The following is a 25,014-nucleotide window of genomic DNA, read 5'->3' on the forward strand; positions in this document are numbered from 1 at the left end:
GCTGCTTGGCCTTAATGGTAGAGGTGTTGTTTTTCTCCTTTTCTGTCATCCTTTTAATTTGGGATGCTTCTCTTGTTTATCAGTTAGCAGCTTAAATTTCCAGAGAATGAGCACAGTCCTTGCAATGTCCTTCTATTTCCAACATCCTGCGACCAAATGAAACACTGCTTTCATTTGCCTGTGTTGTACCAAACTCATTTGTTATTGCTTTAATCGATGTTAGTTAATAGTTATCGTATCATTGCCAGACACCCCACACTCCTTTCAGGAAGGATCAAATAACATTAGCTACAAGCCTAGTCTGTCTTTTCTACATGAAGTGAATTTGATATTACCAGGGGTTATTCCTCGAAGGTATCTGAAGCTGCCAGAACTGTTTACTATCAATTAAGTTGTCACATTACAGTAGCAATGTTCACAGACTATCTCTAGGAGCACAGTCCTCATGCATATTGTGGACTGTTGGGTATACAGTGGGATTGCCTGAATGATATATATGTCCTATTTCAGTCAGACCACAACAGACAATTGCCAAGCCATTCCAGATCAGATTAGTGTTGCCCATGTCTAATTTTAAAAACACCTTGTTCTCGTTTAGAAAGTGGAATAATTCAGCTGGAAAGCGGGATATGAAGTCAGTGACGCTGAGTTTGTTTGGTCTGCTATTCAGAAATTAGTTTGGCCATGTGTAGAATATGCATAACATTGTGCAGATGCTGAGTGGAAATTCTCCTGTGTGAAACGGAGATGAGCCTTCAATGGCTCCAGGTAGTATCATGAGTATTGCTTCATTAGGAGAATTACTTTGCTATGCAGCACTGCACCCAAGTGAGCATATTCTGGTGACTAGCGTACACAGTAAAACTAATAGGGTCGTAGCAACAGAAATGAAAACTGTAACTGAAGAGTTCACTATTTTGGTGTGTGATTGTGCAAAGCTTACATGTTAAGCTTTTTCGGAGCAAATCTTGCTGTCAAATTTGGAGAAAAATCTATTTATGTAATTTTTTTAAGTACTTACTTTAATATATATATTCTGAAGCATTTAGTACAAGGTGCACCCAACCAGAATTATTGCCGAGTTCACGATTCTGCGTTAATACACTATTTGCTGTGCTGCCAAAATAATAATTTTGGCCAGATTTCCTAATCCTTAAGTTTATTTGGATCTGCAGTGGCTTGAAATCAAATCATTTTTTGGGAGAAAAATTTCTTTTGATAATGGGTCTTATCCGTAAAGAGACATGGGAGTTCTAGTCCATGATTCTCTCAAACTTGCATGTTGAGTCAGTAGTCAGGAAGGCAAATGCAATGTTGGCATTTATTTTGAAAGGACTCGAATATAAAAGCAGGGATGTACCTTGAAGGCTCTAAAAGGCTCTGGTCAGGCCACGTTTGGAGTGTTGTGTGCAGTTTTGGGCCCCATATCTCAGGAAGGGTGTACTGGCCCTGGAGTGGGTTCAGAGGAGGTTCACGAGAAGGTTCCCAGGAATGAAAAGCTTAACGTATGAGGAACATTTGAGGACTCTGTGTCTATGCTCGATGGAGTTGAGGAGGATGAGGGGGGAATCTAATTGAAACTTGCAGAATTCCAAATGGCCTGGACAGAGCAGATGTTGGGAAGATCTCTCCATTGGTAGGAGAGACAAGGACCCGAGAGCGCAGCTTTAGAGTAAAGGGAAGACCTTTTAGATTGGAGATCAGGAGAAACTTCTTCAGGCAGAGAGTGGTGAATCTATGGAATTCACTGCCTCAGAAGGCTGTGGAGGCCAGGTCATTGAATATATTTAAGATGGAGATAGATAGGTCCTTCATTGTCAAGGGAATCACGGGTTATGGGGAGAAAGCGGGAAAATGCGGTTGAGAAACTTAACAGCCATGATTGAATAGTAGAGCAGACTCGATGAACTAAATAGCCTAATTTCTGCTCCTAAGTCTTTTAAATTATAGAACTTCTAGGATCAGATGCATGCCACCCAGTAATCTAACACATCGTTCATGTGATGCATTGTTCTTTTTAAACACAATTTCCAAATAATATCTTTGATCCTCCGCCTTTTCTTTTTTAAAAACCCAAGACCAATCTTTTTTTCATTTTGTCATGAGCTTATTTTCATTGTTCTCTTCTACTGGAATTAAGCTATGACAGATCCCCAGCTAATTCAATGTGGAGTTGAGCCTTGTGGACCAGGGAGGTGTACGTAATTCCACAGTCACTACTTGATTATTAATCTAAGCAGTAAGAGATGCGTGAGTGTTCCATTGACTACTGAGACTCTAGATGAGGCTAAATGGTGTCCTGTGCTATAAATTCCAATGATTCCACAAGGCAGGGACAAAATCTGCAAGAATTCCTATGCCAAATTACGATGCAATGCCAACTAATGGAAAATGTTTATTTTGAGATTAGAAGAGTGCAGGATTGGATTGGTTTGTAATTTTCCCAACAGTTCAAACAGCCAACTTGTGCAACGCATTGTCTAGATGACTTTGGCAAAGTGGCATGTAGCTTATGGTACCATATGCCAGAAATAATCTACTTTCTGGAGAAGAGAGAAGAAAACTGGAGTAGGGTTGGGGTCATTTTGTTACTGTAATATATATATATTTTATATTGTTACTTTGTTATTCAGTTTTCTGTGCAAAGCTATTGGCTTTTAGGTTTGCATATTCCATGCATACACACACACACTTGTGAAAATTGCTGTAAACTGGAAGGATATGTATCAGGAAGGACTGACTACTTGGGATGTTTTGGTTGTGTATTTACTCTCTATTAGCTCTCCTTCCTCCCACTTTACAGCTCGTGCATAAGCAACCATGTACATCTCCATAAGAACTGAAGTGATGGTATAGTAATGTTGTAATTGTTTTCAGCCCCCAGGTGGTGTTCCAGGTGCACAGCCATTGCTACCCAACACATTGGATCCCACGCGACAGCAAGGTGAGATATGTTCACAGTCTGCTGGGTTTTAAAGATATTTCCGGGCCCAGCATGTGTAAATAGTTTCTTCTTCCTTCTCCAGGGCATCCTGGTATGGGTGGACCAATGCAGAGAATGAATCCTCCCCCACGAGGAATGGGCCCCATGGGGCAGCAGGTAGGTGACACAGGCCGCAACGTTTCAGTTTCTGGTCTTTGAATGCACTGTTCTATCAGTATTGAAACACCAAGTTAATTTTTGTGTCCACCAATTGACAGTCAATTAGCTGCCTCCTGTTTTGCAATTTCTCTGTTTCCACAATGAGTTTTGCATTTTGTGTTTACGTTGTATAGGTCAGTTGTAAGGTTAAATCTGCTTTTGCTGATCTGAAAGTGCAACAGTTGTTCACAGTACCTCTAATCTGGGAGAGAGTAGCCAGCAGAATCAATACTTCCCTGTCAGATTTTCCTCGCTGGGTAGTGTACATCCTTGCGTCAGAAGTGGTGATTTTGACTCCCACTCCAAAATGTTGAACACATGATCTAGGCTGAGCCTTCAGTGTCAGACTTCAGTGTTGCATAGCTGGAGGTGCCTTGAGATGTTAAGCTGAAGCCTGATCTGCCCCCTTAGATAGACTAATAAATCTGCCATAACATTATTCCAAGCATTCTCCAGGCAAATATTTATCCCTCAACTAATGTCACCAAAGCAGCATATCTGATTATTTATGTCAGTGCTGTTTGTGTTGTATCGTGCTGACTGTCTCCCTTTTGTTTGTGTTCATTACCCTCCACTGTCCAAAATATTGTATCCCAAACCCTATGATGTAACAAATCTATTCTTGTATCAATCTTTGCCCTTGCTAATTTGCACTAATTGCTGGCTTATGTTTTGTTATCCTCATCTTCACAAGTTCCTTCATCTCACTCCATCCTATCTCTGCAACGTCCTCTAAACTTAGTTCCTCTCCCATGTTCTTCAGTATTCTATCCTAGCTCATTCATTTGTCTTCCCCTGTGACTAGTGACAGAGCTTTTACCCCCCAACAGCTCAAATTTGTTCAATCCTTGTTCAATTCTTTCTATGTGCCTCTCTTTCAAATCCCATCTTTGCATCCAAACTTTTAGTCACCCCTAAACGCTTCCAAATGGTATTCTGTTCCTCTCACTAATTTACTGAAGTGCCTTGGAATATTATATTTTTCAAACGTGCTTTAAAGTGCACATTGTTGGGTAGAATTGATAGTTAGTCTTGCTAATTCTCAGGACTTTTTTTTCTCTCAACATTTTTAGTTATATTAATGAAAATTCAGTGCCTGCACAAAATTGATGTGCAGTCTCACAATACTGCCCGTTTAATATTTTAGCTGAGATAACAAGGTGTAGAGTTGGATGAACACAGCAGGCCAAGCAGCATCATAGGAGCAGGAAGGCTGACATTTCAGGCCTAGACCCTTCTGATGATGCTGCTTGGCCTGCTGTGTTCATCCAGCTCTACACCTTGTTATCTTAGATTCTCCAGTATCTGCAGTTCCGACTATCTCTAATATTTTAGCTGAGAGTGTTTGTTGGGATCAAATGGCCAAGTCAGTAAAAGGCAAAAATATTTAGTGAATGGGAGTAGAGGAAAATTATTGTAGTGATTTGTGAATTTATTGGGTATGTGATTGACTTCAATCCCCACTGCTACTGAGACTGGGGATGGTGGGGGTGGAGTAAGACGATGGAACCAAGTCACCGTAGCATTGCAACATCCAGTTGAGTATGCAATTGCTCCAAAATATTTTTGAGTCAGACCTTGTTGATTTCAACTATTTTGAGCACAAGTCTTGGGATCTGCACAGTAACTTAACAACTAATATTCTGTTTTTCTTCCCTTCCATCCCTTTCTCTGGTTTTCTTCTCGTTATGGTAGTCTGATCCTTGGTTATCATTGCAGAACTATGGCGGTTCAATGAGACCTCCACCCAATTCAATAGGTCCAGGCATGGCTGGAATGAACATGTAAGTCTGTTTGTGTTCAGATAAGTCATTGATAAAAGTGGGGAAAGTCAGTTTTAAACTCTTAATAACATTGATTACTTTGCAAGACATGATCATGTTCTTGACAGGAATGTTAAATATGTTTTTAACTTTAACTTTCAAGAGTTTGAAACTCATTATTATGGATAAATTGAGTTGTACCGTATCTTAACTTGTAGCAAAGGCATCTAAGGGATTTGGAGAAAACAACTACAGAGTTAGTGCTGTAAGAACAGGGTGACAGTGCTAATATATTGTCAAAATAAGTGGAACTAAATAATACACTTTTATTGCAGGGGTCCAGGAGCTGGGCGACCATGGCCTAATCCTTCCAATGCTAACTCAGTAAGTAGTACAGTATTTACCACACAAGTCGACCTTTTGTCCCAACAATGGTTATGCTGTACTTGAGCTTCCATCCACCCCTCTCTAATCCCACCATGTCCTTCTATACCTTTCTTCCTAAGTTGTTTATCTAGATTCCCCTTAAATGAACCCATATTAGTTGTTGAAACTACTCCCTGTGATAGTGAGTTCTGCATTCTAACCACTGTCGTAAGTTACTGTTGCAAACCCTGTTGGGTTTATTAGCTCAAGTGGAAACATATTTTCTAAGTCTATCCAACCAAATCCTTCATAACCTTACAACATAGCTATCAGTTTGCCCTCAGGAATGTGTTCTGTTTCTACCTATTGATTTCATGTAAAGTATCCTTTTCATATATTCTTGCATATGTTCCGTATTTAATTAGTAAGGAGTTTTTTGTTAGCACATTTAAAGAAGGAAATCAAAACTTGTAGTAACATACTTTATGAAACAATTATTGTGCATTGATTGCACAATTTCCTTCTAATGCATGCCACTCTTTATGGCGTAAACATACGGTGAAATGCATGTATTTTGCAATGACCCATCAACTTTCATAAGGAATTGGTGGAAAAACTATTCATTTTGATTATTAATCCTTAGGGAAACTTTTTTATATTGATTCAGGATGTATTCAAACAAAATGTTACCTGCATCTGCCCATTACGATGAGCTCTTCATTTATTAGTTTCCATGTACCATGAATACGTTCGGCAGTCCAGCAGGAAAAATTATTACAGATTACTTTTCCAGTAGGAGGTAATCATTCTGTACTGTATGACCTTTCTCATCCTACTTCCAGTTTCTACGTGTCATGACTCTGTTCCCTTGTTTCCATCATCAATTCCATTCACATTTCTTCAAGTAGCAAGAGAAAGATATTGTCATTCTTAAATTGTTTTTTCAATTGTTGTCATGCTTTGGGTTCCATTTCATGCGTTTTCTGCAGCTTCTGTCTTTAGTGCTAATTCTTTCCACTGAATACATTTGATGAATCTTGTAAATCCCTTCCATAGTGGGAAGATTGAACCATTTCAGGTGCTGTTAAAATCCAAATTGGCTAAACCGGCAATTCCTTATTGATTTTAGACGCAGTGAGGGTTACTCTGGTCCAGCCTTTCTTTTCCCCGGGTGCTTGATGAACTGTTCCATGAAACTCTGGGATCTGCAGCAAAGGCCCCCTATTTATTGAAAACTGAAACTTTTGCTATTAGTCAAGAGCTATCACACTTGCCATATAGCAAGTGCAATGTCCCTGCTACAACTAAATTATTGTCCTTGTAGTTTTGTCCTTTTTGTCAGTGTTGACAGAAGAGTGCCTTTCATAGAGAATATGTACAGTAATAGGCAGTCAGCATTTACATGGCTCTCCATTTTGTGTATTTAGCTTCCGTTTAAATGCATTTGTACTATTCACCTCAACTACTCCATGTGCTGGCATGCTGCACAATCTAACCGCTCTTCGGAAAAAGATGTTCCTCATGGATTTTTTTGGATGTATTAGTGACTGTCTTATTTTCATGGGTCTTGTTTTAAATGAAAGTCCTGATGTTGACACCAAACTGCTTAACCACATGATCTTTACACATTCTATACATGAAGCTTTCCATATCTGACAGGGATTCACCTGTACATCCTCCAACCTGGTCTACTGTATCCGTTGCTCTCTGTGGCCTCCTCTCCATCAGTGAGACTAAGCGCAGACTCGGTGACCAATTCGCGGATCATCTGCGCTCTGTACGCTTTAATCAATAACACCTTCTGGTTGCTGTAACTCCCCCTCTCACCCCTTGGGTGACATGTCCATCCTGGGCCGCCTCCAGTGTCACAATGATGCCACATGCAAACTGGAGGAACAACACCTCATATTCCCCCTTGGGAGCCTACAGCCCAAAGGCCTCAACATGGAATTCACCAGTTTCAAAATCTCTGCACCGGTGCTCTCATCCCAAGTCCAACCCTCTCTGTCATCCCCACCTTACTGACCTGACTCAACCTGTCCATCTCCTTCCCCACCTATCTGCCCCATCCTTCCCGCTGACCAATCCCCACTACTCTGACTTGCATCCACCTATTGCCATGGCACCTATCTTCCCCCTCCCCCACCCCAGTCCTGCTAAAGGGTCCTGACTGAAAGCGTCAACCCTCCTGCTCTTCTGATGCTGCCTGATCTGCTGTGCTCCTCCAGCTCCACACTGTATTGACTACACACGAAGCTTTCTTGATTCACACTTCACACAAGGATCAGATTACTTCTGAATGATTTACAAAACCAAATGATGGTTTGTGTGCTTGGGAGCTTCTAAACATTACTTCTCTCTATGCCATATCTTTGAGGTACTTACTCTGAATATCCCAGCTCTAGAACGTTGTTTAGTTAATTTAATGTGTAACAACAGCTGGAAGAACTGATTTTCTTTTTCCTGAAACTGTCCAGTGTGCGCTCCCACCTGCAAGATGAATAAGTGCTTTTATAAGTTGAGTGTCTGCAGTGGTAATGATCCTGCAATGATAGCAGTAGGAAATAGCATTTTCAGGTAGTTACCCCACTGATAGGTAGGTGAATACAGATCCTTGGTATTAAGTAAAATGTGGTAGATGATGCAGCTGATAGCCTTCTGCTTAGTTAGTTTGTGACGACTAGAGTGACATTAAAAATGCCACAATTGATGTGGCATCGGCGGGGGTGGGGGGGGAGGCGGGGGGGTGCGGGGGTGCTGGGCTACCATCTTTCAAGTGACACATCAAACAGAAGTTCTGTCTGCCCTTTGACTTAAAAGATCCTATGACACTAGTTCAACAATAGTCCTGACCATTATTTCTTAGACAAACCCTGATGTCCAGAGGTACTTGAAATCAAACAGCAGAGGCAGTGGCAGTGAAAGTTCACTGCTGGGCCAAGTTCGATTTCACCCTCGGGCGACTGTTGCTGTGGAGTTTTCATAACTTCCCCTGCGTGGTTTTCCTCCGGGTGCTCTGGTTTTCTTTCATAGTCCAAAGCTAAATTGCCTGTAATGTTCAGGAATGTGCAGGCTAGGTGGATTAGCCATGGAAAATGCAGGGTTATAAGGATGGAGCAGTGGTGTGGGTCTGGATGGGATGCTGTTCAGAGGGGCAGTGTGGATTCAATGGGCTGAATGGCCTGTTTCCACATTGTAGGGATTCTGTGATTATCACATTACTGTTTGGGAGATACATTGCTTTCGTTAGTCAACTTTGTGATGACTGAAGCTGGAGAAGCGCAGCTGTTACTCTAGTCTCACTATTCCATCGGTCACGACAAAATACATTTACCAAGACAGCCTATTAAGTACCTTGCATCAGGTTTTAAAGATTTTTTGACCAGGTTTCTTAAGTACAATTATTGGCTTATTATCAAAACCGTGTATTCACTGAAGATATAATAATCAGTTGGAGAGAAAAAAGATTTTTCTGCAAAACTTTGGCCAATTGGTTATTTTTGAATGCAAAAGGCTGAAGTGTAAATTCTCTTTTATTTGTTCATTTTTGTTGCTGGCATTTATTGCCTGTTCCTAGTTGCCCAGGAGAGGAATGGCAGTGAGCTGCCACCTTGAGCCGTGGCAGTACTTGGAGGACAGGGTCACCTGCAATGCTGTTAGGAAGGAAATTCCATGATTTTCACCCAGCAACAATGAAGGAATGATATAATTCAAAGTCAGGATGGTGAGTGGCTTGGAGGGAAGCGTACGGTTGGCGTTGGTGATCCTATGTATCTACTGCCTGTGACCTTCTAAGTGGTAGAGTTCATGGGTTTGGAAGGTGCTTTCAAAGGATCCTTGGTGAGTTACTGCAGTGCATTTCTAAATGGTACAAGCTGCTGCTGCTTTGTTTCAGTGGTGAAGCAGTCTGCTTTGCCCTAGATGGTGTTGGTGTTGCACTCATCCAGGCAAGTGGTAAGCATTCTATCACATTCCTGACTTGTGCCTTGTAAATGTTAGTCAGATATTAGTAAGACAGGAGGTGAGTTATTCACTGCAGAATTCCTAGCCTCGGACCTGTTGTCGTAGCTATAGCATTTATATGCCTGGTCCAGTTCGGCGGCATGTCAGTGGTAACCCTCCAAGATGATAGTGGGGTATTCAGCAATGGCAATGAATATCAAGGGTTAATGGGCAGATTCCCTCTTGTCGGAGGGATAGCCATCACCTGTCCGAAGAATACTGAACGTTGTGCAATTATCAGTGAACGGTTGACCGCATATTGGAGGGAAGTTCTTTTGAAGCAGCTAAAGAGGGTTGGGGTGAGGACACTCCCCTGAGGAATTCCTGCAGAGATGTCCTGAGTCTGAGATGATTGACCTCCAACAACCCCAACCATCATCTTTTGCACTAGTTATGACTCTAGCTAGAGGACTGTTCACCCCTATATCACATTGACTCCAATTTTGCTCGGGCTCTGATGCCACACTCATTTTAATGTTGCTTTCATGTTGAGCACAGTTACTCGCATTATTTCTGGAGTCCTGTTCTTTTGTCTACATTTGGACCAAGGCTGTAATGAGGTCAAGAGCAAAATGGACCTGGTGAAACCTCAAATGAGCATCAGCAACCAAGTTATTTCTTTGCAGGAGCTACTTGACAGCACTATTGATGACCCCTTCCGTCACTTTGCTGATCATTGAAAGTAGACCGACCCATCGGTAATTGGCCAGTTTGGATTTGTCCTGCTTTTGTACAGCATATATATCCAGGCAGTTTGTCACTGTCTGTTACCTTTGCAGTGTCCATTGTCTTCTGGCATTTCTTGAAACCATGTGGAGTAAATTGAATTTGTTGAAGATTGGCATCTGAGATTGTGTGGACCTCAGGAGGATGCTAAATTGGATTACCTTTCTGGGTGGAAGATTGAAGCAAATACTTCAGCTTTGCCTTTTGTACTGAAGTGCTGGACTCCTCCATCATTGTGGTTGTGGATATTGGTGGGGCCTCCACTCTTGTCATTTGTATGATTCTGACTGTGGCAGGGCCGTGAACTTAAATTTGATCTGTTGGTTTTGGGTTCGCTTAACTCTACTGCTTACTGCTTCTGCTGTTTTGGTATGTAAAGAGTCCTGTGTAGCTTCACCAGCCTTACTGCTCATTTTTAGCTATGGCTGGTCATCTGACATGCCCTCTCCACTCTTCTTTGAACTAGTGTTGATCTCTTGGCCTGATGGCTATATTAGAGTGGGAATATACCAGACCATGAGATTACAGATTGTGATTGAATGCAATACTGCTGCTGATGGCCTATGGTGTCACATGGAGACCCAGTTTGGAGTTGCTAGATTTGTTCAAAATCGGTCCCATTTAATTCAATGAAGGCTAAACTCACTGCAAAGTCACATCTGCCTCCGTTATGACCACAGTGGTCACTCATACATGCCCCTTTGGACAGATGCATTTGTGACATGTGGATTGGTGAGGATGCAGTAGATGGTTCCCTCTTGTTGGTTTCCTCATCAGTTGCCACAGACACAGTCCAGCAGCTGTATCCTTTAGAGCTCACTCAGTAATGATGCTACTGCACCACCCTTAGTGATGGACATTGAAGTCTCCCAGCCAGAGTACGTTTTGTGCCCTTTCCACTATCAATACTTACTTAAGTGGAATATCTGATTAATCCCCCACAGAGTTGTGGTGAGTTGTGTTCAACAAGTTGTTTTTGGCCCCTGTAGGACCTGATGCCGTGAGACTTCAGGGTGCCTGCAGTCAGTGTGGAGACTCCTGGAACATCTCTTGTCCCAACTATAAATACTGTGCCATCACCTCTTGTGGATCTGTCAGACTGATGTGATGGTGATGGCAGTGATAGGGACATAGTCTATAAGGTGTGAATCTGTGTCAGGCTGTTGCTGACAGGTCTCCCAACTTTGACACAACCCTCCAGAAGTTGGTAAGGAGGACTTTGTAGGGTCCACAGGACTGTGTTTGTTTGCCGTTGTCATTTCTGGTACCGAGGTTAATGGTAGGTGGTCCTTCCAGTTTCATTCCTTTCTTGATACTTTGTAGTGACTGAGAGGTTTGCTCTACCATTTCAGAAGGTAGTCAACCATACTGCTGTGGATCTGGAGTTACATGTAGGCTACTTCTGGTAAGGAAAGCAGTTTCCTTCCCTGAAGGACATTAGTGAAAACAATTATTAATGCTCTGGCTCATGTGGTCAAGAAAATAATCATCACGTCCAGGTGTTTCTGAGGTCTTGCAGGCACAATGTGCTCAAGAAATATAATCTTGAACCTTCAGTCACTCTTTCAAAAGAGCAAATAGGCTTCTCATTGAATTCAACAGAGGGATTTCTTTTCAGAAATGGGAGGGATCGGTTGATCAGCCTGTCTTCTGTCTGATACAACTTGTTCTTCAGCTTGCCCCCAAGTCACCCAAATAAAGCAACACATCTTCAAGTCTGTTATTGTTCACAAGAGCTTCAGAAAGGATCGACAGCAAAGCAAGTGGTCATCACCAGTCATGTAATTTACAGGAAGCCTTGTTTTAAAAGTCTTCAATGTCCACAGTGAACTTTGCTTTTTAAGCAATTCATTCCAAGCATTTCCACAAGGCTTGAAATAAGTCTGTTTTCCATGATCCCTCTAAACATTAATTCTCCAAGAAATATTAAGTATAAGTCATCTTTGGAACACTTTGAAGTACAATGGCAACACTTTAAAAGTTGTCAGTAAAGTACTTTGACTTACCCTCAAATACTTGCATTTATATCTAACACACTAGAGCCCATGAGTTTGAGGAATTTTACTATTCTGTTAATTGCTATCTTGAAAATTGTTTGCAATGGATGTAGATATTGAAATGGTCTATCATTCACCTCATTTAAAGATTTTTCAATATTTTTGCCAGTTTATGTGAACAATGGCCATTTGGACAAGTCATGTGCAGAAATGAGGAAAAACAACAAATTTACACTTCTAAGCAATATATTCCCTTCTATTCACAAAGTAGATTTGAAATATCTCTATTAGTTTAGATTTGAGGTAAATTGTTGCAATTCAATGTGCGAGGCTTTGCTCAAACCATGTTCATAATCCATGTGGAGAGTTTACAGTTGGCTTCACTGATGTTTGGTAAAATTGACCTTAAATCTCTCAAATATGATGTTTTCACTTTCAGATTCCATACTCCTCCTCATCTCCTGGTACATATGGGGTACGTATTTGTATTTTGAACATGTTTTGCACAGTCCCAATGCTTGTAGATGTTGAAAAATTCATTCTGTAGATGACCTGAAAATTTTTGTTGGGAATTTCAAACTGAAATGTCAATCTCAAGTGTTGATTCTATTCATTCCTGTAAGATGACACAGTTGGTAAAAGATTTTCCAAGATCTGGGTTTTAGGGGAGATGATCGTATTGAGAAAGCAGGAAAAGGATGGTGTATCTCTGCCCCCAAATATAGATGTCATATCAACACTTAAATAATGACTTGTAGTCTTTAGCATATTCTAGCATATCAAACTATAAGCTTTGAATGTTATTTGATTTAAACTTTGGAGAAGTTGTCACAATAAAATATTGTGCTTCGGTTAAGTTTGAAAAATATGTGAATGCTTTTTTTAAATCTCCCTTTAATTGTTAAATTGTCACAGCAACATTTAATATTACTAATTTGGTGAGTAATTTCTGCAAAGTACTGAATTTGGCAGTATATTTGGCATTGGCTGCCACAAAAGAAGTTGCAAAGATAAATAAGTCTCCCTCTATAGAAAGGGTTCATAAAGATAAAACAACTAATCAAAGGGAAAGGTTTCAACCATATTTCTGATTGTTGATAATAGTTCATCTGCGACGTTTACATTCGAGAGGCATGTAAATTTGATTTGACATTTGGAGTGGTCCCCATGGCTCCATTGGTCTCTCCGAAAATCCCTTTATATTCAGAAGGCTGCTTTCTAGTGTTGTGTTGAGACTACTTAGCAACACACCAAACCCTTAGACTGGTGTACAGCAACATTCAAAGTGCAGCCTGTAATAATTCAATTGAGGCTGATTTGTGTGTTTTGTTTGTAGGGGCCCCCTGGTGGTGGAGGTCCTCCAGGGACACCGATAATGCCAAGTCCAGCAGGTACAACTTTACCCATGAGTCTCTCAATACTGCTGTTAAAATCTCAAATACATGCTAGTCTTAATTCTTATCAAGGTTTAATGTGAAAATGTGTACAGGTACCATGACATTTTAACCTAATGATTATCAGGTCAGCGATACTTCTCTTTTTCAAAAAAAAAATCAAAGACTTGTCTGCTCTTATCTCATCTAGTAATTTTTGTTCAAACAGTATGTGCTGATCAGACAATTTTGTCACTGAGAGAAGACCAACAGTATGAGCAGTTTATTATAATTGTCTATTGATGGTTTCCCCCATGTATTGGATTTAATAAGTACTCCAAGCTAATACCCTCAATTGTGTCATCACTTACTGCATGGTTTAATTACTATTTTAATTGTACAATTGGATCAAATAACCTTTTGATCATAAGCAGTGTTTTCTTAAAAACACACTAAACACACTTAACTCGTTTCTGAACTGTATTACATTTATACCAATGTTGTGTATTTCTGAGCTGTCTATTTAACCTTGTATTGAATAGTACTCAAAAAATCGGATTGTGCCATCCAGAACTTTTGGTGTAAATTGCCTCACTTTATGTAATCTTTTAATTTTTAGGTTTTTTTAAGTCAACCTGTTCAGATGTGTTATGACACCTCTGGATCAGGTGGAACCTGAATCTTGGCCTTCTGGCTCGAAGGTAGAGACACTACCACTGCGCCAGATAACCCCTAATTTAGTTTCTTAAACTGCATTCAACAAAATGAATTTATAAAGAGATTCAATTAATTACTCCCCAGTTCTTGGTTTCAGTACGTAGACACTATGAATTACTGATTAATCACTAACCTGTTGTAATTGTATGATAGGAAAGCAGTGGTTTGGAAGACTGCAGCCCTCTTGCTGTACCAATAACTCACTCGCAACACCTTGAATGCTGTGAATGTTACAGTGAATGACAAATGCAAAGTTTGATCCTTTACATTACTAAGTGGTTACATTTTACATCTTTTGGTTCCTTATTTTATTTCAAATCAAGATTACATGGTAGTTTGACAGTCTTAAGGAATGGCCTTTGACAATGCACTGTTCTTTGATGTTTCATTGACTTGAGTTTGTTTAACTGTTTTGCCTTATGCTGTGAAGTTCAGTGACAATTTAAAATTGGATACAGTCAGCACTCAATTTAAAATAAAGAGAAAGGAATTTAAATATTGAACACAGCTCTTGATCTTTTCAGAAGAAATCCTGATCTCCTCTTCAGTACCACTTTGTAGATTAATCCACTGGGTGATTGTTGTATAACTGAACTGGTGGAAATCATAGGTTAAACCATCTATAAGCTGTAAGTTCAGCAATGTTTCCTGGAGTGCATTTGTGTGGTGAAAATAGCTGAATTAGGTAAAGGTAAAATACCATAGTTTTGCCAAACTGTAGGGCAGCTTCCTCATGAGAAAGATGACGGGTGGTGTAACCTGAGGATCACCCTGCCTCGGGAGAGGGAGAGATGGTTGAGGAGGACAGTCCTTCATAGTAACCTCAGCCAGTGCAGGAACTGAACCCATGCTGTTGGCATCATTCTGCATTGCAATGCAGTCATTCAACCAACTGAGCGAACAGACTCCCCAATTAAAGGGGTACACATGCATATATTGGCAACAGTAGCGGTGTAGATTAACACCATTCTTTTAAAGCAGACAAAGCACTGGAATGAGTTTGTAGAAGGAGAGCATTGACAAACAGAAGTTACAGTAAATCTGTATAGAATCTTGGTTCGACAACATTTGGAATACGCAGATCTGCTTTACATATACAAGGATATAGAGACATTGGACGAGGTCAAAAATAGTTTCACCGGGATGTTATGGGCTAAGAGATTATATTCATCAGGAAAGTCTGAACAGGCAGGGATTTATGGAGAAGACTGAGAGGTGATCTGATATGTTTTTAAGGTTGTGAAATGATTTGAAAGGGTTGATGCAGCGGGATATTTCTACTTACGAGGAAGACCAGAACTAAGGGTGATAAGTATATGAGGAATATTTTCTTTACTGCAAATGGTCAGAATGTGGAACTCGCTCTGTCTAGTAGTTGAGATGAATGGTATAGATGCATTTAATCAGAAGGTAGGTAAGTACGAAAGGGATAGAAGGTTATGTTTATTTGATAAAAGCTGAGAGAAGCCTTTGTGGATCTGTTGGACCAAATAAACCTTTACTGTGCTATAAATACTATATTATGAACAATGTAGCTGAAACAAACTATTTCAACACCAAATGACTTGCAGCTCAACAAGAGTTACAATGCTGTAAGCATTGGTGTTGAAGGACTTTGGAGACTAAGAAGCTTGGATTTTCCTGCACAAGTGATGTGGGTATACGTATGTGCTAAGTTATCTATGGTGACCTCTTTTTGTTTTGTCTCCCTCAAATACAGATTCAACGAATTCCAGTGACAACATGTACACGATGATTAATCCAGTGCCACCTGGAGGAAGCCGATCAAATGTAAGTTTGGTTTGCAAGAAAAAACAATTCTTATGGGGAAAGAGTTAAATTTTTTTTGTGTTATCTGTTCGTTGCAATTACCAGTCATTCAGATTTTGTCTTGGCTTTGTTCATTGCTAAACTCTGAACTCTTGGATGACCATCTTAAGCAGATGGTTTGCCATTTGTCACAGCTGCATCAGCCTTAGAAATTACATGTGTTTTTCATTTCTTCTAACTTTTTCCCCCTCAGTTCCCACTAGGGCCTGGTTCTGAGGGTCCAATGGGTGGAATGGGAGGAATTGAGCCACATCACATGAATGGATCATTAGGTAAGCTGACTTCCTTCTAGAAGTAATGATGAAAAGATATTTATGGAATCATAAACTGAAGCCAGTCCAGAAGTATAGAATTCATTGTCTCTAAGCATGTTTCAGACTTCTTTAGTGAGAAGGAGGTATTATAGTCTGTAAAGAGAAGAATTTGGATTTATTTACCTGGAAGAGTGGAATATTTAAATACTGTACCTTTGTGAACCTTATGTAAGTTGCAAAAACCTATAGATTTCTCAGCAATATTAATCCAGGATGATCTTGTGTTGTCTAACATGGTGACTGATTGACGAACACACTTTAAACTAAATGTTTCTTTTTACTATCCATAGGATCGGGAGATATGGACGGTATCCCTAAGGTACAGAGCTAGCTTTAAATCTATTCATTACAAATTATATTAGTGAATATACCTTTCTAACAAACCAAGATGAAGAGTTTCTACAATCACAACTAGAATTGGTGGAAACTGGGGCTGAGGGGATGCAGAGAGAGAAACATTATACTTCCACCTTTATAAATGCTGCACATTATTGTTGGCTCTTGGGTCTACTGATTTAATCTCCTATAAGAGCGTATAAAGTTTAGCAAATCAGAATCATTCAGGAGAGTTGGTAGAGGTATTTTCTGTTTGTTGATAAAGCATGCAAATCGAACAGTTAATCTACAAATTTCCAATTTGTTTTGCATCAACTAAAGGGGTTAATTGCTTCAACATACATTCATTTATTGGATCTTTCCTATCATTTACAGCTGACTATGTATATAATTACAATCTGGTTTACTTTAAATGTCAAGGAAAGTCATCTAAAAGGATCCCATGTTGTTTGATTGTTTTTCTCTTGACCACATTGCTGGGCCCTGAGTCAGGGCATAAAATCTGCACAAAAATTCTCTGACTACAGTCAGGGAAACAGGTGGCATAGAAAATGAGACATTTTGTGATTGCCTGGAGGAGTGGGTAGTGATTAAATGACCGAGATAATAACCATGGGACAAAAGGATGTAAGATTAAGGGAAATTAGAGAAATGAAAGATGTATATAAAATCATGAGACTATATGAATGAATAAAGCAGAATAGAAAGTCGAAAGAAGTGCAGAAAATCTGGAAAACTGGAGACAGTTGCAGGCACCTGTTTTGTGGAGTTTTGTGGGAAAAAGCAGAGAACTGTCATTGGTGATTGTCCCAATCATCAGCCAACCACCACCTCAGTCTTTGGAAGCAGTGGTGCCACTATCCTATATCGCCAAAACAAACTGAGAGTAACTGGGAATTGTGGTAAAGGCTTCAAATTGCTGAAATCATTGTCATGGCCAGAAGAACATAACACAGGTTAGAATGACAAGCTCACTTTGAGTTTCTTTGGAACCATGCAGACAACACAGAGCAACGAGTTTGGAATGGGAGTGACATGAGTATTTCAAGTACAAAATGGAATGTATGGGGAACTGAAAGATGAGTACAGTCCTGAAGGAATACTTTGCATTTGTGTTCACAATAGAAAAGGATGATGTGGGTATAGACAATCGCGCAGGGGACTAGTGAACTATTAGAAGTAGTTAACTGAGAGTGCGAGAGAGAGGAGGTATTAGTGAATTTAGTAGCCTTAAAACTGCATAAATTTGCAGACCTGGATGAATTATAACCTGGGCTATTGAAGGAAGGCAAGGGAGGAGATATCAAAGGCCTTGTTGGCAATTCTCTAATCCTCCCTGGCTTCAAGTGAATTGCTAAAGGATTGCTAACATACCATTATTTTAAAACAAAGGGAGGATGTGATAGACCAGGAAATTGGCCAGACAGGCTAACCTTGGTGATAAGTCTTTAGAAAGCGTTCTGAATGACAATATACCTGCTCTTGGAGAAACATGATACATCAGCATGAATTTAAGGGAGGGTGAAATTCAACAAATTGGATTTTTGTTTGAGGGAGTAATCAAGAGTGTTGAGAGTAATGCATTAGTTTGGGTCTACATGAACTTTAGCAACTCTTTTGATCAGGTGTCTCAAGGCAAACTGGTCAAGGAAGTAAGAGGCCTGGGATCTAAGGAAAAGTGAGACTTTGGATCCAAAATTAGCTGAGAGGTAGGAAGAAGAGGGTGATGGTGGAAGGATGGTTTTTTTGTTTGGTGGAAGGATGTTGTTTTTTAACTGGAAGTTTGTTTCCAGTGGGTTGCCATAGGGCTCAGTGATGAGATCCTTGCTGTTTCTGGAGTACATTAATGATCTTTGACTATAATGTTGGGGGTATGATCAAGACATTTGCAGATGAAATATGATAGGGTGACAAATAGCAAGGGTGGCTTTAAACTGCAAGAAGATATTAGCGGAGTGGTCAGGCAAGTGTAGCAATGCCAAATGGAATTCAACCCCGAAAAGTATGAGGTAATGTACTTGCAGAAGGTTAAACAAGGCAAGGGATTGCACAATGAAAGGTAGTACCTTTGGGATCTTGATGTGCATTTCCACAGATTCTTGAGGGTAGCAGAGCAGGGAAGGTAGGTAGGTAGGTAAAGTGCTTAAAGAGGCAAATGAGATACTCACCTTTATTAGCTGAGACACAAAATACAGAAGTAGAGTGGTTATGCCGAATTTTATAAAATGCTGGTTAGGCCACAACAGGAGTACCGCATGCAGTTCTTGTCACCGAATTATGGGAAAGATATGATGGCACAGAGCAGATTTACCAGGATACTCCCTGGGCTGGAGGGTCTGTGCTAAGAGGAAGGATTGGAAAGCCTGGGATTGTTTTCCTTGAAGTAGTGAAGGTTGATAGGGGATCTGAGTAAGATTGAGTATAAGATTATGAGGAGCAGAGGGTGGATCAGAAGGCACTTTTTCCACTAGTAGAGGGGCCAAAAACCAGAGAGCATAGATTTCAGGGAAGAGGAAAAGGGCTAAGAGCAGAGTTGAGGTATATTGCCACTCAGAGGGTGGTGAGAGTCTAGAACTCCCCGCTGAAAGGGTGGTTGAGTCAGCAACTCTTGTAACATTTAAGCCGTATTTAGATATTCACTTGCATTGCCATAGCTTCCAGGGATATGGGCCAAAAAGTGGAAAATGGGATTTGTGCAGTCAGGTGTTTGAGTGGAGCAGACATGAAGTGCTGTATACATCTATGAGATGTTGGAAGAACATCTATAAATTGGAAGCATAAGGAATAGTCAGCCTGGATTTCAAAAAAGTGAAAATCATGTTTGACTTACCTTACTGAATAATTTTAAGGAGGCAACAGACAAAGTAGCCAGTGGGAATTCAGGAAATGTAATATATCTCAATTTGTGATGGCCTTCAAAAAGTGCCCCATAATAGTTTAATGAATGAGGAGTCAGGGGACAAATAATAGAACGGATTGCTAACTGGTTTATATCATTTAAAAAATGAGAAAGACATATAACACTAATGTAGAGGCACTGGAGAGGGTGCAGAGAAGAAGGATAAGAATGTTACCAGACCAAACATGCATCGTTTTACACATCCTGAAAGAATTGCCAGGCTGTGTCTCTGTTCTCTGGCAGGGGGAAGGAATGATGAGAGGTGACCTAATAGGGTTGTTTACAATTATTGAAAGTGGTTACAGAGAGAAAGTTTGCTCTAGTAGGTAAACGCATAACTAGAGTTCATAATTTGAGAGAGTCTCCAATAAATTCTGTTGGGATTTAGAAGAACCTTCTTTACCCAAAGAATGGTTAAAAAATATGGAACTTGGTACCAGAGGGAGTGGTTGAAGCGAATAAAATGGATGCATTTAAGCAGGACCAGGATAAACTTATGATGGAGAACAGAATAGATGATTACGATAACCAATATAGATGAGAAATGATGGAAGGAACAGAAATGATGCATGGTGTGGTTGGACCACATTTCTGGGTAATTTAATCTGCCATTTCTGATGAAAGGCTAGCCCCAGTCGTTCTGTCTTTCTATCCACGAGTTGCCCAAACTACAGAATGTTTCCAGAATTTTTCTGTTCTCATTTCAAACTTTTTACTGGTTTGGATTTTTTGTGGGTATTTTGGTCTTTATTGCAAGAGGATTGGAGTACTTTGTGCAGTTTTGATCTCCTTATTGAAAAAGGGGTGTACTTGCCTTAAAGAGAATTAACGATTCATCAGACATATTCCTGAGATGTTGGGATTGTCTTATGAGGAGGAAATGAACAGACTGTACCTGTATTCTTTCGAGTTTAGAACAATGAGAGGTGATCTCTTTGAATCACAAAAAATTCTTAGAGCTTGACAGGATTGAGTAAGGAAGGATGTTGTGCCTGCCGGAATCGTTGGATTGAGTTTCGGAATAAAGTAGACCATTTGGGAACGAAATGGAGGAATTTCTTCATTGAGAAGCTAATGAATCTTAAGAGTTCTATCTACCTGAGAGAACTATGGAGGTTCCATCATTAAATATATTCTGGATGATATTTCAAGGTTTATGGGGAAAAGGCAGTAAAGTGGAATTGGGGATTATCATGATATCATTGGTGGTGTAGAATTGATGCGCTACTTCTATGCATTATGGTCACCAGGAATAAGGTGTTGAGAAGGAAGGTCAGTAATAATCTAGCTGAATGGCAGAGCAAGTTTACAGAGCTAAATAGTCTACTGGTGCTATTGCCTATATTGCTTTGTACCTTTGGGCCATTCCAACTGGCAAGTGGAGAACCAACAACTCCATGTATCAAAACCCAAGGGTTAAGAATTGCAGATGTATTGCAGCAACTGACTTTTTTTAAAGGTCTACCAATAAGGCTTGACTTGTATTCATTCCAGAATCTCTGAGCTGATGTACTGTACATAAGTTTAAACTCTAATCAATAGAGACCTTATACATTGAAAACAGGGGGGTGAGAGCAATACATAACATGTTAAAGATTTAAATTTCAAACTTAACCAGGCAGCACCAATCATTGAAATTCTGGATTATCATTTTAAAGTTTTGGCTTTGCTTGCTACAGGTGATAAACTATTTGTATCTTTACAGGGAGAATTGTCCTCATTCTATTAATGGTAGGAATCATTTCTTTAATTTTCAGAACTCTCCCAACAACATGAGCAGCATTACTAATCCTCCAGGCACTCCAAGGGATGACGGTGAATTAGGAGGCAATTTTCTCCACTCCTTCCAAAATGATAATGTGAGTAGATGTGAAGGTCAGAGAAGAATGTTCATATTACAAGTAACCATGGCAGATTTTGCTTTGTATAATTTTGAGGAAAGACTCAAGTTTTGTATTACTTAGAAATTCTTTTTTGACATATTTGTTAAAATACCTTTATTCAAAATTACAAGATGACAAGTTGTTTGGTGGTTAATTATACCTGCTTTTTATAAGACTCTGATAGAGACAATTGAAGTTACAAAACACTTGTCTCCTTGAACATTGCTTAACTGTGTGGCCAACACAAAATTCCTTCAACTAGAAACAGAAAACTGACCAATTGAGAGTGGGATAGCTCTAGATTTGATTTTTTCCGTTTGTGCAGAGATGGTAAAGCCTCAGTTCTCCTTTTGCAACCTCAGCTATAATCTGCCACAGAATTCCAGGTTGAAGGAGAGAAAAGTACACCAGCCTGGCCATTATGGAAGAATAGGATTAGACTTTTGCAGTGATGCTTCATTGTTACGAAAGAGATCGTAGTATTTTGCAGAGCAGATCAAGACTTTTTGGCCCATTGAGCATATTTGTTCTCTGAAAGCACCACTGTTTCTCTTCCAAATTTTTAGCCACTTGCCTTTTGAAAGTCCTTAAAAATTGTGCTTCCATGAATGAAGTGTCCTTTATTTCTTATCACCCTTCTGGTGATACAGCAAATTCTATTTTCACGTCAGCCATGATTATTAGAATCCATAAAAATGGATTGTTTCAACCATTGTGTTCTTTCACTTACTGAAAATATTTGTCTTCTTTGACTTGATCAATACTGTCCTGGTGAAGATTTCTATAAGGTTTCCACCTAACCGTTGTGTTCTAATTAAAAGAAGCCCTACTTTTTCTAGTTACTTCTAATAACTAAGTCTCAAATGCTGAAGAGCTGTCAGAACTTGCAGAAGCCAAGAACAAAATGAGTCATTACCCTTGGGAAGAAAGATTAAGGAAAATGGAGATGAGGTGGACAAAATTGATTTTAAAAAATAGATGTTTGTTTTAATTCTCAAAGCTGATCATTTTCCCTTGCAATGAGAATTTTACAAGGAGCACAAAATGCTGTACTGTGCTAAGGTGAATAATGTGGGAATTACATATCTGAAAGTAGAAATGAGTAAATTCCCAACAGCAGTCAGTTTGCAAGAAAAGATCTTGAATTGAAGATATGATTTTTTTTAGGTTTCTGAAACTGAAGATCCGATTATTTAGTAAATATATGTTAAATTGTTGAACTCATTCATGCCTGTTCTTGCTTGGAGCTGTTGGAGAGGGCAGGAGGTAGACATTAGAGAATGGGAGGGGCTGGTGGGACCATATAAAGGTTAAGTTACACCCATGCCATTGGCTTGGAACTCTTGCAGGTTATTGGAGATCCATAACTTGATTGCTCAGCTTTCTGTCAGTGTGAAGGAGAAGTGAATCCCTCTTTAAATGAGGGAGCAATTCCCTCCACAGCAGTGAGGATTGAATGATTGATTGCATTGTGTCTTATGGCTGAACAGTCAACTGTATTTGCACATCTGCCATGTTTAGTAGAACCCAGATTTTCTGAATTGGTCTGGTGCGAGTTGTATGGTTCCAACCCATGTAATCTTTGTCACTTTCTTTCAGTATTCCCCCAGCATGACGATGAGCGTGTGATTTTTCCCCTTCCCCCTTCTCCAGGACCAGAATGATGAAACGGCTGCCCTCTGGAAGATTAAAGAACGTATGCAAGAAGCAGTTCAACGTGTTGACGAGGAACTGGGGGCAAAACCCCAATTTTAAGTTTCACGCAATAAAAAGGCTGAACTTCTTTTATTCCATAAACATGAAGGACAAAAAAAAATTCAAGACATAAAACCCTTCTCCTGGAAGGACTGTACGTTACACATCGCATCTTTTTGAAGCAAAGAAAAAAATGTAAACGCCTCTAGCACCCGAACAGACCTCCTCTGCTTCATCCTTTGAACCCGTGTATTTTTGTGCTGAACTGAATAAGGCGCTAGTCTAGGTATAAGATCCGATGTTGTCCATATTGTAGCCATTTTATCTGGGACGTTTACACAATGTGGTTTACTTTTGAAGACCTTTTTTTGGTGGCACAGATTATTTTTTTTCTTGCTTCTGTGAGCCCTTCTCTCCAGTTGCAAGGTATTAATCAGTGGCTGTTCCATACCTGTGTAGCTGAACGATGATTTGTGCAGTGGGTTGCAGATTGAGAGGATCGTATATCTTTTCCCCAACTCCCGCTATCCTTCCTACCCCGCGCCCACATGTACATTCACACCTCGAATCTGGATTGGTTCAATCCTCTGTTACCTTTATCGATCCAGAGGAAAACTTTGTACGCAAGAAAGAGACAACTGCAGACACGTGATTGAGAGAGAGGATAATAAACAGTTTTAGTGGCACTACAATCGTGCTGGGATCTCTGTACAGTTACACACTACCTGTAGATGGTCTTTTGTTTAAACCCACTTCTATACAATGTGTATCAAGTTATGTAAAATATTATCTTGCCTGGACAACCCTTGTGCTGAATCTTGATAACATTGTAGCTGTTCTGTGTTTCTTACCTTGTAGTCTGGTTATAAAAAAGAAAAAAAATTCTACATTGTAGTTTTGTGTTCAATATTCGTTGCTAATGTTTTATTGAGGGATGTTTTTTCTGCACCCCTTTACAGAGTTTTCAGGAACGTCAACTGTGTTTATTGTGCTGACTGCAGGTTATGGGATGTTACCATACTTTGTTTTTGTTTTTTGGGGGGTGGTGGGGGTTGGGGGAATAGCAAGATCTTTCTAAATGAATTGCCTTTTTAGATGTGTTTAAAATCATTCTAACTGTGTTTAGCTGTAGAGTTGCTGAACAAGTATGTAAATCTCCTATTTGCAGTCAGATTGGAACATACTGATGAAATTTTGGTGTTTTACTGTAGATTTCGGTCTCCAGCAAATCGTGCATTTTAAACTGAGAAAAAAGACAAGTCTGGCAAATGTAATTTTACAAATTCGCTAAATTATTGTCTTCATTGGGTTGGTTTTGAATGAAACGGTTCTTTTCTCCAACGCTGTAATAAATATAAACATAAAACTTAATTTTGATTCTTTTCTGCTAACTTGTTGACACTTGCTACCTAAATGGTTGGTGCAAGAGCTAAATATCTTTTTTAAAAAAAAATTGTTCTTCCTGTTAAGATTTTAGTAAAGTTAGGAGTTTCTCTGTGAAATACGCCTAAATACTAAACTGTGTAGAAATGTGAAATGTAATAGTCTGACAGAGCTGAGTATGGTTGGTTGTCTAAAATGTGATGATCACACGGAAGAATCCTTGTAGCATCAGGAAAAGTTCTGTAATTTTCACCTGAAAAAGGCAAAGAGAAATGGTTATGAAAGTAAGAAGCTGGGGAGAGTGCACAATGGGCTAGCTCAGCACAATGCACTTTGACCCAAGTAGCTAGGTTTGAATCTAGACCAACATTAACCATCAAAATATGGTAATGTTGAAATGAGTTTCTGAAGTCTTGCCTTAACTTGTATGGAGTTGGATCTGAAGCATAAATTGCCTGAATTGGAGACAATGTTGGTACTGTTAAAGCACACGGGAAGGGAAATGGAAATCACACATTGGTATAGACCGAATAGCAAAGGACAATTTGTTTTAAAATGTGGGAGAATTTAGAATGTGAGAAAGCTAGC

The 25,014-nt window shown here is 39.7% G+C and overlaps 1 protein-coding gene across 9 annotated transcripts in view; it reads left to right on the forward strand.

Annotated features, from left to right (window-relative positions):
• The window catches only part of LOC109930690 (single-stranded DNA-binding protein 3), a 49,078-nt gene extending 24,664 nt beyond the window's left edge, over positions 1 to 24,414 (forward strand). For 3 of the 9 annotated variants that reach the window (XM_048601611.1, XM_048601610.1, XM_048601612.1), the window contains 11 exons: positions 2,878 to 2,944; positions 3,027 to 3,100; positions 4,838 to 4,926; positions 5,241 to 5,289; positions 12,436 to 12,471; positions 13,333 to 13,387; positions 15,807 to 15,877; positions 16,110 to 16,188; positions 16,521 to 16,549; positions 21,223 to 21,324; positions 23,002 to 24,414. In XM_048601611.1, the coding sequence (XP_048457568.1) occupies positions 2,878 to 2,944; positions 3,027 to 3,100; positions 4,838 to 4,926; positions 5,241 to 5,289; positions 12,436 to 12,471; positions 13,333 to 13,387; positions 15,807 to 15,877; positions 16,110 to 16,188; positions 16,521 to 16,549; positions 21,223 to 21,324; positions 23,002 to 23,103 (753 nt within the window). In that variant the 3' untranslated portion in view covers positions 23,104 to 24,414. Of the gene's footprint in view, positions 1 to 2,877; positions 2,945 to 3,026; positions 3,101 to 4,837; positions 4,927 to 5,240; positions 5,290 to 12,435; positions 12,472 to 13,332; positions 13,388 to 15,806; positions 15,878 to 16,109; positions 16,189 to 16,520; positions 16,550 to 21,222; positions 21,325 to 22,947 lie in introns of all 9 variants that reach the window. The other 6 variants (XM_020530148.2, XM_020530152.2, XM_020530151.2 and 3 more) reach the window with 3 other exon arrangements.
• Positions 24,415 to 25,014: the final 600 nt, after the last annotated feature.

Source organism: Rhincodon typus, chromosome 10, assembly GCF_021869965.1.
Source record: "Rhincodon typus isolate 14 chromosome 10, sRhiTyp1.1, whole genome shotgun sequence".
Taxonomy (NCBI): domain Eukaryota; kingdom Metazoa; phylum Chordata; class Chondrichthyes; order Orectolobiformes; family Rhincodontidae; genus Rhincodon; species Rhincodon typus.